This window comes from Macaca thibetana, chromosome 5 (genome assembly GCF_024542745.1).
Source record: "Macaca thibetana thibetana isolate TM-01 chromosome 5, ASM2454274v1, whole genome shotgun sequence".
Lineage (NCBI taxonomy): Eukaryota > Metazoa > Chordata > Mammalia > Primates > Cercopithecidae > Macaca > Macaca thibetana.
This window is the reverse complement of record NC_065582.1, coordinates 4560503-4577658: the sequence shown is the minus strand read 5'-3', so window position 1 is coordinate 4577658 and position 17156 is coordinate 4560503. Positions and strand designations below refer to the sequence as shown.

The 17156-nt window shown below is 42.0% G+C and overlaps 1 protein-coding gene across 2 annotated transcripts in view; it reads right to left on the bottom strand.

Annotated features, from left to right (window-relative positions):
* CCDC110 (coiled-coil domain containing 110) overlaps positions 1-17156 on the bottom strand; it is a 26750-nt gene extending 9594 nt beyond the window's left edge. Inside the window, exons 1-7 of one of the 2 annotated variants that reach the window (XM_050792588.1) lie at positions 17072-17156; positions 16160-16264; positions 8079-8134; positions 7733-7798; positions 6141-6251; positions 3214-5326; positions 2829-2907 (exon numbers count right to left, since the gene is read on the bottom strand). In XM_050792588.1, the coding sequence (XP_050648545.1) occupies positions 2858-2907; positions 3214-5326; positions 6141-6251; positions 7733-7798; positions 8079-8134; positions 16160-16264; positions 17072-17081 (2511 nt within the window). In that variant the 5' untranslated portion in view covers positions 17082-17156 and the 3' untranslated portion in view covers positions 2829-2857. Of the gene's footprint in view, positions 1-2828; positions 2908-3213; positions 5327-6140; positions 6252-7732; positions 7799-8078; positions 8135-16159; positions 16265-17071 lie in introns of those variants that run through there. The other variant, XM_050792589.1, reaches the window with a different exon arrangement.

Sequence of the window (17156 nt, the reverse complement as noted above, 5' to 3'; positions counted from 1 at the left end):
TCCAGTTAATTTTGTCTAAACTTCTTGATACTTAAAACTCCTTATAACATTCATACAGAGTGAAGGCCCAGCCTATGCCTAATAGTCTAGTGTAACGGCAGCCTGTTAATTCATCATTCATTTAACAAATGTTGGGTGCTTGCTATATTCTGGGCATAGCTCTGGGCACTGGGATTCAGCAGTAAACAAAATAGACAAAGGTAGGTTAAAAGTAAAAGGATGAGCCTAACCTTTTAGTTATATTGTTTGTTTTATATTGTCAATGTTTTTTAACACTAACACTCTATTTTGTAACCACAATTCTCATAGTTCTTTATCTTAATTTTGTATTTAAATGGATATAGTGCTCACCATTAGTTATTTTCTTAATGCTTTAGTTCTTTGATTTATATTTGATTTCCAGGATTTACTAATCCATTTTCATGGTATATATTTATTATTTAACTATTCAGAGTTTCTCGTACTGATTCATCATTACAAAATAAATATAAAAGCATGCAAAAAGATATACTATGCAAACACCAATCTAAAGACAACTAGAGGGGCTATATTAATATCAGAGACTTTAGAACAAGGAATACCCCTAGGGATAATGAGGGTTATTTCATAATAATAAGGGTATCAGTTTACCAAGCGGACATAATAGTGCTAAATGTGTGTGCATGCATAAGAGAGCTTTGGCCGGGCATGGTGGCTCATGCCTGTTATCCTAGCAATTTGGGAGGCTGAGGTGGGTGGATCACCTGAGGTCAGGAGTTCGAGACCAGTCTGGCCAACATGGTGAAACCCCGTCTCTACTAAAAATACAAAAATTAGCCAGGCGTGGTGGTGGGCGCCTGTAATCTTAGCTACTCAGGAGGCTGAGACAGGATAATTGCTGGAACCCGGGAGGTGGAGGTTGCAGTGAGGTGAGATTGTTCCATTGCACTGTAGCCTGGGCTGACAACACTGAAACTCCATCTAAAAAAATAATAATAATAACAGTAAAATAAAATAAAATAAAAGAGCTTTAAAACACATTAAACAAATTTATAGAATGAACAAATCAACTTCTCTATTCCTCTATCAGTAACTGTTAGAACAAGCGGACACCAGATCAGTACAGACACAGATTTGCTCAATCCTGTCAACACGTTTACTTCGTTGACATTTACAGAACACTCCAGTTCACCTGAAACATCAACCAAGACAGACCATATTCTGGGCAATAAAACATGTCTCCGTAAATTAAAAAAGATTATAGAGCATGTTCTCTGATCAAGACAGAATTAATTAGAAATCAATAAAAGAAAAATCACTGAAAATCTCCAAACATTTAGAAATCAAGCAACTCACTTCTAATCCATTGGGTCAAAGAATAAATCACAAGTGAAAAAGAAAATATTGTGAACTGAATGAAAATGAAGACATGCCAGACTCTGTGGTGCAGTTAATGTGGGTGCGAAACTAGGGAAGGAGCATATTAGCCCCAGATAACCCAAAGGAATGAAATTACTAAATAGGAACAGAAATCAATGGAATAAAAAACAAAGCAGTGAGAAAAATCAATGAAATAATAAGCCGATGTTTGAAAAGAAAAATAAAATTGCTAAAACTCTAGCAAGAATGATAAAGAAAAAAGAACCCCCAAATTACCAATGTCAGAAATTGAAGAGGGGACATCGCTGTAAGTCCTTTGAATGTTAAAATGCTAATAAGGAATATTATGAACAACTTTATGATAATACATTTGAGAACTTACATGAAATGTACAAATTCCTCAGAACATACAAATTATCAACCCTAACTCAAGAAATAGAAAATCTGAATGGTTCTACATTAATAGAAATCATTTAGCAATGGAAAACCTTCCCATTTAGAAAAACCCAGGCCCTCTGGTGGATATTTACATATTACATATTTTCCAAATATGTATGAGTATTACATATTTAAATATTTAAGGAAGGAATAATATAACACCAATCCTACACACATTCAGAAAATAGAGGAGGGGAAACACTTCCCAACAGGATTTTCCTGATACCAAAGCCAGACAAAGACATTACGAGAAAATAACACAGACCAACGTCCTTCTGAATATAGAAGCAGAAATCCTTAACAAAATATTATCAAATTGAATCCAGGAATATATATTAAAAGAATAATACAACATCACCTAGTGGAGTTTATCCCAGGAATTCAAGGTGAATGTTTCTTAACATAATTTACCATAGTGACAGATTGAAGGAGTAAAACAGGATCACCTCAAAAACGTAGGAAAAGCACTGCGCAAAATTCAACAAGGAATATTTGAACGGCAGTCTTGGAAGACAGAGTGTCTCTGGAGCCCAGGACAGGTGTGCCTGCAACCTTGGAAGCTAGAGATTGTGTTTGCTCTGGAGCCAGGGCAGGCATGCTTATTGTCCAGTGCAATGTTTCCACCTACAGCAACGGGCAGACATCTTACTAGCCATTATAATATTTGGGTTTCTAAGCTCGCTCTCTCCTGTGATGCAACCCACTGTATGATCCTCTTTACGCTGCTTATAGAAATTGGGGCTCGGAGAACCAATGCAGACATGCTGATACTCTTGACTCCTGCTATTGTAACAAACTCTCCTCGGTCTCTCACTCAGGAGTCTTGTGCCTTCCACTAGAACCCACAAAACTGTAGCAGGCTAAAATATGAGCTTACCAGTTGGGTAAAATCTCACATTCGCCACTGTTCTTGACAATATAAAATATATACCTAATTCCAATTTCTAATTTTAAAAACTAGTCTAATCAATTACCAGGTTAATGTCATCATATAATTTAAAAGTATTTTGAGGGTGGAAAAGTACTTGGACAAAGGTTTTGAAACATTGATTTTAGCCGTTTATTTATAGATCTTGGATGGAAGCAACTGATATAGTTTACTTGGAATTCCTAGGAAAAAAAAAAAAGAATTCTTTTAAGGTGGGAGTACTACTTATACTTTAAAATAGTAATTAACTCCCTCTTGCTCACTGCCAAAGTTGCTTTGTACGCATGCAAGGTACATAATTAATATAAATAATTTTATCTAGAAAAATTTCCTAAATAATTTCACTGTATAATACATTAGATACAAATTTTACAAAACAAAATTATATTCATCTTAAAGTTTCCTCCTTATTTCTGTACTCTGGCTAGTGCCCAACAGGCTACAAGAATCTTAAACACATCTCTACTAATCTACCAGGACTTGCGTACCTTTCAAATCCGAAGCCAAAGGCCTACTCCGAGGACTAGAGATACCTTCATGAATATAGTTGTCAAAATGGAATTTCTCTCTTCTTGAAATATAAGTTGATTTTGAAGGGTCATTATGCTGACTACAAATTTTATCACTTAAATTTAAATATTCTCGTTGAAGATTCCGCATCTCAAATTCCAAGGTATCCCTTTCATTTTCTATGCTTCTTACATAATTTTCTAAAAGTATTTTGTCTTCAGTAAGTCTACTGATGCTGTTTTCAAATTTTACATTTTCTTGACTATGTTTCTTTAGTTCTTCTTTTAGAATCTGATTATCTGTTTTGGTTTCCATGACCATTTTTGATAACATTTCGCATTCCTTGCCAATTTCCGACAAGCTATTCTTATAAATACTTGCTTCTGATTTTGCGTTTTTTATTTCTTGCAGAAAATTCTCTTCTGCAGTAGATTGGTAGGTTTGAATATTCTCAATTTCTCTTTCCATAATTTGTCTGGCAGCAGCAGATTCTTGTAATGTTGTTTCAAGATTGAGTTTTTCATCTTTAACTGTTTCTATTATTTGAAGAAGTGTCTCTTGTTCGGTTTTTGCCAATCTTTCTTTCTCTTTTAGCTGCATTACCTCTAGCTGGTTTTCTTTTAGTTCATTTTCAAGTGAGCTTTTTTCTTTTAGAAGCTGGTGTGTTTTTTTCTCTAACATTTCTTTTTCATCTTGTATCAATAGAATATTGGTTTTCATTGCTTCCATTTCTATACTCATTAGATTATTTTCATTATTGACAATGGCCATATCACTTTGAGTTTTGTGTTCCTTACTTTTTAGTTGATCGAATGCTTCCATCATTTGTTGCTTCTCTAAAGAAAGTTGTATGTTTTTTTCCTCTAGAGTTTTATTTTGGCCTTGGAGAACATTATATTTACTAATTATTTTTTTTAATTCTTTAAGACACTCTTTGCTGTCTTCTTCTGTTTTACTTAACTTAGACTGAATAGTACTCTTTTCTTCAACCAGATTCTTAAGTTGCTTTTCATATGTTTCAACTTTCTGTATGAGAGATTGTGTGGTAAAGATAAGAGGTTTCATTTTGGACTTAAGGTTCAGATTTTCATTCTCCAGCTCTGTTACTTTTTTCTGTATCTGCACAGATTCTTTCAGGTAATTCTGTAAGTACTGAATTTTTGCAACACACTGTTCAGTAACGGAATTAACTTTGGAAGTTTTCTCATTTTCAAATATTATTGATCCTTGTTTTACTAGAAATGGTTGTCTTTCTTTGTCTTTCATTTCATGTTTTGTTTGGTCGAGGAATGACAGTGTGTATCTTGGAACTCTGGAATGGAATTTTAAATCTGTAATATTTTTGCCAGTGATGGGAATTTCTTTATTGTTTTTCTCATTTCTCTTTCCCCTGTGTATTTCACTCTTGGATAATTTTTTACATTTTCTACAAAAATTCACATGGAATTTTGACACTGTTTCCCTGAAGGGGAGTAATTTGTTTACTAATGCCTCTAATTCTGAAATTCTCTTTGATTTTATATCTTCATTTAAGTTACCGTCCATGTTTTCTTCCTTAATAAAGTTCATTTTTTCCTGGTGAATAGGGGACAGGTCATATTTATCATTACTTTGAACATTTGGATCAGTTTTTAAAGTCTGAAGTTCATTTGCAAGTGCCACTTCCCTATCGTGTGACTTTTGAAGCTCTTCTTTCATTTGTTCGATAGAATGGCAAATGTCATCCAAATTTTCACAAAATCCATGCTTGAGAAAAGGCACAGTAATTTTGGATTTATCCAGAATTACCGTATCAGCTTGAGACATCACATTTTGAGGTGCAGTAGGTAGAAAATGATAAAAGTTATTATAATTCTTCAAGATGTCAGAATTTTCTGAAGGGTGTATAATTATGTTTGAAGATAAATTGTCTGTTGAAGTTCTCAGAGTTAAAGTGTCCTCGAAATGCATCTGGGATGGAACATTTATATTTTGAGAGAGACTGTTCACACTATCACCACTTAATTTTTCTTCCACTGAATGAAGTGTCTTGGAATCCTTAAAATGACGACTTTTCTCCATAGAAAGGTTTCCTTCTTGATTCTCTGTAGGCTGTAACAAGAAGAAGTACACTATAAATGTATTGTCATTTGCCACATGTCCAAGCAGTACAGATAATATTTTGTGGAGGATTTATTTATGTACCCTAAACAAGCATTTTGCCCATTTCCACAGCAAAGGAGCATAACAAGTATGATTTATTTTCTCCAACAGTTGTTTTGAGATCTGTAACTCTGGTCTTCACAATTTGCTTAGAACTTGCTCTTATTTCCCTTGGGCTGAGATACATGGGCCAACTCCTCAATTTCAGAAATATAGAAATTTAGCGTCCTTCAAGAGGCCATCATAGGTAGGTGGGGAAGATGAAACCGATAGGTCAAATGGGAGTTTCAGGCAAATAAATGTTTCTAATTCTGAGCTATTTGTTAACCTTAGCTTGCACTCCTTTCAGGTGATTTTAGGACTGTGACTATCCCGGAAGTGTGAATTCGAGTCAGTGTGGACACAGTGATGGTAACTTTGGTTCGGAGCTTTTCTAGGGAATTTACCGCAGACCTAGGTCAATCCTAAGTGAATAGATTAGCTATAAAAACTGCCTTGTATTTGAATTTACTTGGGAATCTTTTGGCATCTGGATGAAGTCAAATGTCCCTTCCAGACTCTCAGGAGAAATGGGCAAATTGCAGAAGAACAGAGGTAAAAAAACACGTGTCTTTTAAGGGTTTCAGGACTGGACTTTCCTTATTTTCATCTCTGATGGTCCATTTTTCCTATAACAAAGGGGACCACGTAAAGTGAAAGGAACTGATGGTAGTCACGTTTTGAAGTACCTACATATAGAAATGATATCTATAGAATAACATACCAAATCCTTTTCAATGCGTGCACCAAACGCCAGATTTTTTTCTGAGCCAAATTGTGGGTGTTCTACTTCAATAATACTTTTGTTCAATATTTCACTGATTTCCGACTGTACCTTTAAAAGTTGAGAAAAATTTGATTTCAGATTTGTAAACTTATGAATGTACAGGAATAATAGACATTACAATTAAAAGGTGTGTTTAAATTTCCTGCCCATAAAAAGTCTTTCCCATTGTATAGAATATAAATAAAAGCTACTTAATTTATTGTAATCTTTATCGTTAATCTTTAAGAAAATTATGCCTTAATTGTTATAAAGTCAGAAACAATTTGGTAAAACAAAGTTTTATGAACTATATTCAAATGATTTTAGACGTCTGATATTTACATTGTTGAATAAGAGACCTTTGGAATCTATTCTGTGCCCTTTAGGAGGAGTTATCTTCCCTTCCCATTTCCCTGCAGGTGCTTTTAGTATAAGAACATTGGGATGAAGTTTACATTGGGTCTTCAGTGAATATGTGGGTGTTACATACCCCTAATATCCATACTGTAGCCCTCTGTTTATACTTCTCCTTATTTCTTCTGGATGAAGTGTGGTTATGGTAGTATTGATTCTGCCTCTAACTCCCAGGGGCACCTGACTGAGTGCTAACCAGTCAGGGAACAGTAGCCACCTGACAGTGATTGGTTCAAGCATTGCCTGTGACCCAGTCGGGATCAGTCTGAATCAGGCCAAGAACCTCAGTCTAAACTATTATGAGCAAAGTGTAGCCGGGTGCGGTGGCTCACGCCTGTAATCCCAGCATTTTGGGTGGCCGAGGCGGGCAGATCACTTAAGGTCGGGAGTTCAAGACCAGCCTGGCTAATAGGGTGAAACCTGGTCTCTACTAAAAATACAAAAATTAACCAGGCATGGTGGTGGGCACCTGTAATCCCAGCTACTCACAAGGCTGAGGCAGGAGAATTGCTTGAACCCAGGAGGCAGAGGTCGCAGGGAGCCAAGATCATGCCACTGCACTCCAGCCTGGGTGACAAGAGCGAAAACTCCTCAAAGCAAAGTGTACTCTCTTTTCTGACTTGAATTTGGAAGGAAAAAGAACTGGACCTTCTAGCAGATCTTCTACCGCCACAGGGAGTCTGAGAATCCCCTACCGTGGAAAACAGAATCAGGATACAGAGTGAGACCTGTTCTGACAACACAAGACCTGATCACGTGGACTCAGCCATCCTGAAGTGGGCTCTCTCTACGACTTTCATTTACTTGAGCTGTTAAAGTGCATTTTTTCCCTAAACCAGTTTGAATTAGATTTTATGTCACTAACAATGAGGGTCCCTATCTGTAGTCTGTATATACTTTAAACGTGTATTTAAAAAATCAGCGACTGCTGCGTGTTTTGGCTTGCTACCAAACACAAGTAAAACAGAGAGAAGAATGTAGTTTCCTTAAAAGAAATTTTGAGCCTAGAATATGCTGTGACCCTCTATTACATTAAATTCTGTGTCAGCTAATCCATTGGCTAGTGACCATCAGCTTGGAAGATGGGATGATACTTTAAGGTTAGATATTTCGTATGTAGATTAAAAGAAACATACCATGCTAACATTCTGCAAAGTCTGCATTCGCAAAGCCTGAAATGATTCCAATTGATGCTGAAGGACCTATGACAAAAGTAAGAAATTGAATATTTTTAGGTAGGTAAACATATTATTGAATTGTTATGATTTTATGTCTTCCAAAGTTGCCTATTACTTGAAAGGATCCCATGAGGGTCAGGTGGTTCACATTGTTAGTCATTTTGCTAACTCTCCAATGTGCTTTCATGGAGATCTTTGTGAGGATAAAGTGGGAGAACCCGCATGCATTTAGGGAGTATTTGTTCTGAAAAAGATCAGCCTTTACCCAGAATTTTGGAGATAATAAAATGAAATAGAGACTCACTTTCAATGCTGATTGTGGTTGGATTTGGTTTTCTGATTCTGCTATGCAGCCATATTCTAAGAAGCAAAATTGAAAAACCACGTGAGCTAATTCTTAAATTTTTTTTTTTTTTTTTTTTTTTGAGACAGGGTCTTGCTCTGTCACCCAGGCTGGAGTGCAGTGGCCGGATCTCAGCTCACTGCAAGCTCCGCCTCCCGGGTTCACGCCATTCTCCTGCCTCAGCCTCCCGAGTAGCTGGGACTACGGGCGCCCGCCACCTCGCCCGGCTAGTTTTTTGTATTTTTTTTAGTAGAGACGGGGTTTCACCGGGTTCGCCAGGATGGTCTCGATCTCCTGACCTTGTGATCCGCCCGTCTCGGCCTCCCAAAGTGCTGGGATTACAGGCTTGAGCCACCGCGCCCGGCCGAAATTTTGTTTTTTAATACCTGTAATAGAAAGCGGTCTCCAAACTCTCTTGGATAGTGAGGCAGAGATAATGAGAACTTCTGATAGTCACACTATGCTAGTCCCACAATAAGCTTAAGTGATCATTCTCGCTTGACTTAATATATCCACTTGAGGCCTTAATAGTGTCTTTACTTTCAGGGTACGCCATTAATTTGCAACACCACACTTAAAACTCTGAAAAACTCAAATATCAAATATCTTTGTTTCTGGGATATAAACTACATTAAAAACAAAAACAAAAACTAATACTCCTCATGTTATGGGAGACCCTTGGCAAAGTAGTATATAGATAGGCCTCAGTTTCTGTGAAATTTCTATGACACTTTTCCCCTTATGAAAACCAAGTTGGATCAACAGTGTATTTTTTGTCTTGGTCTTAAGCACAGTACCCACACGTGGCTTCTCTTGGGAAGGGAAGTTGCACATTCGCGGTCTTTAGATCCCCTCTTGGCCCTGTATGAATGGGCCTGGGCCTGGAACACTTCTTTACCGAGAGGACTCTTTCTAAAGTCCCCACTCACAGCCTGTGCTGGACTTGCTACCATGTGTGGGGATAGCACTCCCTGCTTCAGACTCAGTGTGTACTCCTTTGTTCTGCTTAAGTGTGTGTGTCATATGATACCTGGCCAACCCCACTACTCTATCTGTCCCCTGCTAGACGGACTGGGCCCTCTGGCTATGGTGAACTAACACCCACTACTGAGGCTGATCTTGCTCCCTCTCTTCATCTCTTCGCTCTGTGAGTAAAGCGTTGTTTCATCTGGTGCCTGACTGTTGTGTTTTGCTTGGTGACTCGGATACTGAGACACAGTAGACAGAAGTGCTCCAACTTCTTTTGATAATAGGCAGAATGTCACTTGCTTGATACCTTCCTGAATAGAGTATAGATCTGCAACAGGGGGAGACTACACCATGTTTGCAAATTTCCTCACATTCCTCTTCGTCTGCATGTCAGGCTGCTTGCTTTGTCAACTTTTTCTTAAAGAGTGTATTAATAAAAGCTTTCAGTGTCCTAAGTAAAATGTGAGCTATGATGGAATGTTCCCAAGGCTGATAATTTCTGCCCTAAGTTTTTAAAGAGGTCAGCGAATCTCCTTTGGATTGGCAGACTGTCAGATGTTAGAGAAGCTGCTTGCAAAGTACGGCACCCCTTTTGCCCTCTGACCCTCACCACCAAAGGGGCAATGCTGGTTTGGAGCCTGGAGCTGCCTGGCTATTGAAGAGCCTTCAGTCAGAGGGCGGGGAGGGAGGGCAAGTCTGTCTGAGTCTTGCTCAGCTTTGCCTCTTCTTGGGAATAAAATGGCAGCTAAACTCCCGGTATCCTGAACTGTTCATCTAAAAAATAAGGAACTGAAGGAAGGCCCAGACCAGCATAGGAAGGAAACACAAAGTTTTTCAGACTCTAAAGTAATCTCTTCTAATGAACTTAACCAGAGCAAAGTGCACGTTGGAAAGAATATACCACCTAGAATCCCGCCACCCACAACAAACTGCTGTTAGTTTTAGGTGCCATCTTTCAGTTAGCTCTCTACGCACATATGTGGACAAAGTGGAATCCTTTTATACATCAACGGTATTTTACATAAATAGTACCCATATTTACTTGAATTTAAGAGAATTTTAAAAACTGCAAGTAGTGGAAATTAGTTCTAGTATTTAGATTTTTTTTAACTACATGAGAGATATTATTTTCTAAGAGATCTCTATAAGCTAATGAAAATTAACATGAATTGAAATTGAAATCTTTATTGTTTCAATAACAAAAAGTTCTATTGTATTCATTTTTGACTTACCCCTGCCAAGAGAGATGAGAAAATTAGCATTCTATTTCCTTCGATGCCTACTTCCCTCTTTTCATGATATTTGCTAGTTATATGATTTATACACTGTGAAGTTTTATGTTTACATCCTGTTCTGTAACCGTAATTTCCACACAGCTCTTTATTTAAACACAAAGATAGGATATCATTCTCATAAATATTTTCAGCCTTCAATTTTATTCTGAATGATGTAACTGTTCAACATTCTATCTCCTTCCTATACCGACAGCAATAGCTTCCTTTTTCTGTACAGATTTTCTTTCATTAGGAGGATTTGCAAGTTCAAAGCTAAATATAAGATTCCTTTAGCTAAAATCAAATAAGAAATATAAGACCAAAAGAAATGTACAGACTTAATAAAGGGATATAGTAAATCAAAGATTTTAAAGAAAACAATGGGATTTATACCTGTTGTCTACATCTATTTTTCATCTTCCACCTCTTCTACCTTTTTTGGCCTCAGCGTGATTGCACTGTTACTAGGCAGCTTAATGAACCCACGGGAGCACAAGATGAGGACACGTCGGAGCAGGAGACGGGGCTAGATTACGCAGGGCCTCCGGGCCAAGCTGAGCGGGTTGGCTTTTCCTTTAAGTAAAATGGGGAACTTTCGAAGGTTTCCATCATGAGAATGATCTGATCTGACTGAAAAGTTTACAGGTCACTCTGCTACATGATAATGGATTATGGGGTGGGAGTAAGAAGGCAATTGCAGGGCTATTGCAATAATCCAAGTGGAGATGAAGATATCTTGGACTGGAATGGTGGTGGGGAAAATGGGGAAAAGTAGGTGGATTCAGAATACACTTTGGAGATGAAGCCAGCGCGTTGCTGGAGGATTCGTTGGGGCCCGGAGAGAGGAATGAAGGATGACTCCTTGGTTTTTGGTGAGAGCGATGGATGAGTAATGATGTCATTTACTGGGGGAAAACAGTAGAGTAGGAACATACGTTAGGAGAAAAACATTTTTAGATATGTTAAGGCTAGGTTGTCTGTTAAACATCATAGGAGAGATATCCAGCAGCCAGGTAGGTCTACCAGTGTATGGTTCATGGGAGCAGCAATGAACACATCATTCAACATGGGTGGGACGGGTGTGGTGGCTTACTCCTGTAATCCCAGCACTTTGGCAGGCCGAGGGGGGCGGATCATGAGGTCAGGAGATCGAGACCATCCTGGCTAACAAGGTGAAACCCTGTCTCTACTAAAAATACAAAAAATTACCCGCGCGTGGTTGCACGTGCCTGTAATCCCAGCTACTCGGGAGGCTGAGGCAGGAGAATTGCTTGAACCTGGGAGGTGGAGGTTGCAGTGAGCCGAGATTGTGCCACTGCACTCCAGCCTGGGCAACAGGAGCGAAACTCCATCTCAAAATAAACAAACAAACAAACATAGATGTCACTGCTGGCCATGTGGAAGGACATGCATAGAAGCCCGAAGGAAGTGCTTGAGGAGAGGATGGAACATGGAGATTGGTGGGCATGGAGGATAGGTAGCTCTTTGTAGTTTCACTGTGGAAGGGACGACAGTGCATCCTGGAAGAGATGTGAAGTTGAAGAGGGAATTTTTTTTCTTTTTTTGAGATGGGGTCTCACTCTGTTGCCCAGGCTGGAGTGCAGTGGCGCCATCTTGGCTCACTGCAACCTCCACCTCTAAGGCTCAAGCGATCCTCCCATGTCAGTCTCCGGAGTAGCTGGGACCACAGGTGTGTGCCACCACATCTGGCTAAAGGAATTTGTTTTGTTTTGTTTTGTTTTTTTAACCACAAGACATTCTAACATCCTTGTTTGCTGCTGGAATCACATAGCAGAAAAGGAGAAAAGCAATAATTCTGGACAAGGAGGGAGGCTAATTGCAGAAGCTGGGTACTTGAGAATTCCACAGGAGATGGGATCCAAAGGAAACCACTTTTGATTGATCAAGGACAATTCTTCCACTGAAATGGGAGAAGACCTAGAATATGGGTTTCACAAATGTGAAGGGTGAGAATGAAGGAGTTTGGGTGTGAGTGCTTCTACTTTTTTCATACAGTGTGGGACCATGTTACAAGGGGAGAGGCCAGGGAGAAAGGTGTTAAGAGATTTGAGAACAGGAGGAGTGAAATAGCTTTTCTTGCAGAGGGTTTGAAAAAGAATTTGCTGTGGAACTAAAGTAAGTTTTCCCAATAGCATTGAGGACTCATTTTAGATTCATGGCATGACTCACAAGTGAGTGTTTTTCTCCAGCAATGATTCCGTGCAGGCAGAGAACAGGCAGGGACTTGGAGTCATCTATTTTTAAAAGCTATCAACATAACTTGCTGTTTTGTGAGTTTCAGAGATGTTGGCTGCTACTTATTCCCAAAGGAAAGGTAATTTAAAAACTCAGCAAAACTTAGTCACACAGAATTACGTGATTCTAGAACTGGAAGGGAAATTATCCAAGAACCCAGGAGATAAAACACAATCACACTTCACCATTTACCAAGTCCCTGCTAAAATTACAATATCGGGAGGCATATAAACAAACTGAAGACATGGTCCCACCCACCAAGATTAGAGTTTATTGGGAATGTAAGGAATAGTACTCATCTTACATTCAACTTAAATTTTCCAGCTGTTTCATATTTGTGTCAAAAGTGAAAAACAAGAGAGTTATCAATGGGATGACTTTTGAGGTAATTTTTATTCTGAGCCTGCAAAAAAATATTGTATTCAATGTATACAAAAAGTATCGACTGCATACCTGTAGCAAACAGACCAAGAGGAACAAATACGTCCTGAAAATGCAACAGGATAATGATTCTATATAGGATGTCAGGCTCTCTGCAAGCTTTCTAATTCTTAGGTTCTTCTCATGGCAACCTCTGCCTCCTGGGTTCAAGCGATTCTCTTGCCTCAGCTTCCTGAGTAGCTGGGACTACAGGCATGTGCCACCACACCCAGCTAATTTTTGTATTTTTAGTAGAGATGGGGTTTCACCATGTTGGCCAGGCTGGTCTCAAACTCCTGACCTCAGGTGATCCTCCTGCCTCGGCCTCTCGAAATGCTGGGATTACAGGCGTGAGCCACCATGCCTGGCTGCAGGTTCTAATACTGAGTTCTGCTGTGACAATTCAAGTTCATTTCTAGACGTCCCAGTCTTACAAAGCTTTGTGAGGTGTGGCACCCTCTGCATGAGGCTTTGTCACAGTCATTATGCAAAGAGCTATGCAGCAGGTTGCCTGATGCCCAGATGTGAATTCTAGCTTTGCCACACACTCGCAGTGAGGGGTAACTGCAGGCAAGTGTCCAGTTTGTAGGTAAAGTCCTTATTGAGTGCACGGCACATAGTGAATGCTCAAGAGACATGAAGTCATTGCTGCAGAGGCGATATGATGATTATTTGGTAAATTCAAAGCCCGCTCTTGGTTCCTCCCTCCTGCCCTTCCCTATTTGTTCTGCTCCATTTACAAGAGCTGTTCCTCAGTCACACCAGCCACACTCCCACCACAGGGTCTTTGCAGTTGCCATTCTCTCTGCCTGCAATGCTGTTTCCCTAGAAATCTGCACAGATTGCTTCTTTACCTCCTTCTGGTCTTGGCTCAGATGTGACCTGCTGAGTGAGGACTTCTCCCACCACCCTGTTTAAAATGACACGCTTCCCACCCACCTCTGCCACTCTAAATATTCCTCCACCCCTTCTCGGCCTTATTTTCTCCATAGAATTTATTCCCCACATACACACACGCAATAGCCTTTGTCTGTCCGTTCCCTCACTAGAAGGTAAGCTCCCTGTGGGCAGGGAATCTTGCATGTCTTGTTCACTGTTGGATCCCCAGCACCTAGAACATCACTTGAAACTTAGCAGATGCTCAAAAGAATATGCTCCACAAACGAATGAATGAATGAATGAAGACTCAGGTAGAACAGGGTGCTGGGAACAATACCCTGGTCATCCTCAAATTCAAAAGTCTCTCACAAACCCATTCCAGTAAGGGTGAATTAGGTTAACCACTAGTTCTCAAATCATAGAGACCTTAGGAACATTCTATAACTCTTTGTAACCTGGCAGTAGTTATGCAAATCAGGTCATTATTTTGTCAATACTCAGGGAATGGATCACTTGGTGACAATGAAGCGTCAACAGGAGAATAGAGAGAAGGGCGCCAGCCATACCTCCTACTTTTGCCTGTAGTTGCAGGCAGGAAATTCCTGGATGGCCCCTGACTCAAGATAACTGGTGTTTATTGAGAACCTGTCCTGTGTCAACACCATACCTGTAACCACTGTGTTCTGACAAGAAAGACTGTAACTCTTAAACAAATACATGTGCTATTTTGCATGTAACTATTTTCTATAAATATTGGCATCTTTCTCCAGAACCCTAAGCCTCATTCATGTTAGAAAACATGTGAGCTTGCCAAATTAAGGTACTTCTATTTCCTCTGACCTTACATGCTCTCTTTGAGGTAAATACAGAGTTACCTCAATGTCTCAATTCTCTGTGAGGACTCTTTCTCCCGTTTTTAGGGGCCCCCTTTGCCCCTCCTGGTTGCCCAGGGAAACCTGCATATCTCATGGGTGGAGGCAGGAGGGTGGAGAGGGGACTGGCCAGTGCCTGCCCTGCTGGCCTCCACTGGGGTTCCTGGGCACCCGGGTGTCTTCCGTCTGCTGAGGTGTGACTGCTGTAGTCTCTTCTTTCTGGGCCCCGACAAGGCATTTTGTGAAGATGTTGGATGGTGACGGTGCAGAAATCCTGTCCCAACCTCAGACCTCTGGGGGCTCAGCACTTTGGCATCAGGATTATCCATATCCTACAGAGGGGCAACTGGGGGTCCAGGCATGGCACATCAGTCTAGACCCTTCTTCTGCCCCGTGCTCTGCTCCTTCCCCAGCATGTCACCTCATAGCAGGCTCCTCTGAGAGGCGTGTAGTCGCCTGGGACTCCACCTTCAATGTCCTCAGATTCCCCTAGCTGGGTACCCCCATCTTATTCATAGTTTATGTGGAGATTGAAAACTTTAGCTATGTGGCTATTTCAAACATCCTCCCCATATAATATCCTGTAGTCTATAAATATTTACTGTAAAAAGTAGTTTTCTTTAGAAAAAGTATACACTCCTCCCTGGATATCCACAGGGGATTGGTTCCAGAGCCTCTGCGGATAGCAAAATCTGCAGATGCTCAAGTCCCTAATACAAAATGGGGTAGTATTTGCATAGCTTTTATGCATATCCTGCTGTATACTTTAAATCATCTCTCGATTACTTGTAATACCTTATACAATGTAAATGCTATGTAAATAGCTGTTATACTGTTCAAAATTTGCATTTAAAAATTGCGGTACTGTTATTTTTAAATTTTTTTTCCCCCCTGAATATTTTCCATCTGTGGTTGGTTGAATCCAAGGATGTGGAACTCCCAGATACCGAGGGCTGACTGCATATCGTTTTAGTGTGTGTCCAAAAAACTCAACAATTCTTACTTAGCATTCAGAGAAGCAACCTAGGATAGGGTGGTGGTGAAGACAGGCAGTCCGGAGCCGCCCTGCTGAATGCCCGCCCCATTCCATGCCGCCTGTGTGACCTTAGGGAGTTAACCTCTCTGTGCCCGTTTCCTCATCTGCAAAATGGGGATCGTGACAGCACCTACTGCGTAGAAGTGTTGTGAGAATTAAAGAGTTGATCCATCACGTGCTTAGATAGAACAGCACTGGCACAAAGCGCGAGTGCCGTGGCGGCTGCTGTCAGTGTCATCACGGCCGTGGGAAGCACGCCAGGTGAGCAGGTGGCGCGGGCCAGGTGCTGCCGCCTGTGTATGGTTAAAGGAGGCTTTTACAGCCTGGCGATTTTACCTGTGCCACTGCAGCCACTTTCCTTCACCCCCTCCGAGGAATTTAGGATCTTGGACGCTGAAAGGAGAACGGAGTCAACTTCATCCTCTTCCTGGGGCTGCTTTTCTGTAACAGAACCGTCCGGGGCTGTTCGGTCGCGGGGCGTGGCGTGGCGCGGCGGGGCTGGAGGTGGGGGCGTGGCAGAGGGATGGGGAGGGGCGGGGCTGAGGGCGGATGGGGCGGAGAGATTGGGCTGGGCTGCGGGGGGCAGAGGAATGGGGCGGGGTCAGGGCCGAAGGCTGGGCTGGACATAGGGAATGGGGCTGGGGGCGGGGCGGAGGGAGTGGGGCTGGGTGGGGATGGGGCGGGGCTGAAGGCTGGGGCGGGGTGGAGGGCTGGGATGGGGCGGAGAGATTGGGCGGGGCTGCGGGGGGCGGAGGAACGGGGCGGGGTCAGGGCCGAAGGCTGGGGCGGGGCGGAAGGATGCGGCGGGGAGGGCGGAGCGGAGATAATTAGGAGGGGGCGGGGCTGAAGGCTGGGGCGGGGCGCAGGGATGGGATGGGGCGGAGAGACTGGGCGGGACCTGTAGGGGCATAGGAGTGGGGCGGGGTCAGGGCTGAAGGGTGGGGCGGGGCGGAGGGATGGCAACAGGCCGGGCCTGGGGCGGGGCACGGCGTTTTCCGCAAGCGGCCGCCGGAGGGCGCGGTGGGCGGGCAGCGGCGGCAGACCGCGCAGCTAACCTGTAATCACAGCCGGAGGAGGGGGCCGCAGCGGGTGCTCAGCCCTAGGGCCGAGCAGGAGATGTGCGGCAAGTGCAGAAGGGCGGACCCGGGATGCCCCGGGGCTTCGAGCGGGGAGCCGCCTGCTGAATGCCCTTCTGCTGCCCTCAGTTCCCGCGGCTCCCCTAGGATCCCAGCCCCGCCCAACTCTTACCTGGGCTCATCGCCGCGGCTCATCTCTCTCGCAACAGCCGCCGCACGCGCCCGCTCCGCCGCCCCGCGCAGGGCATCCTGTCGCC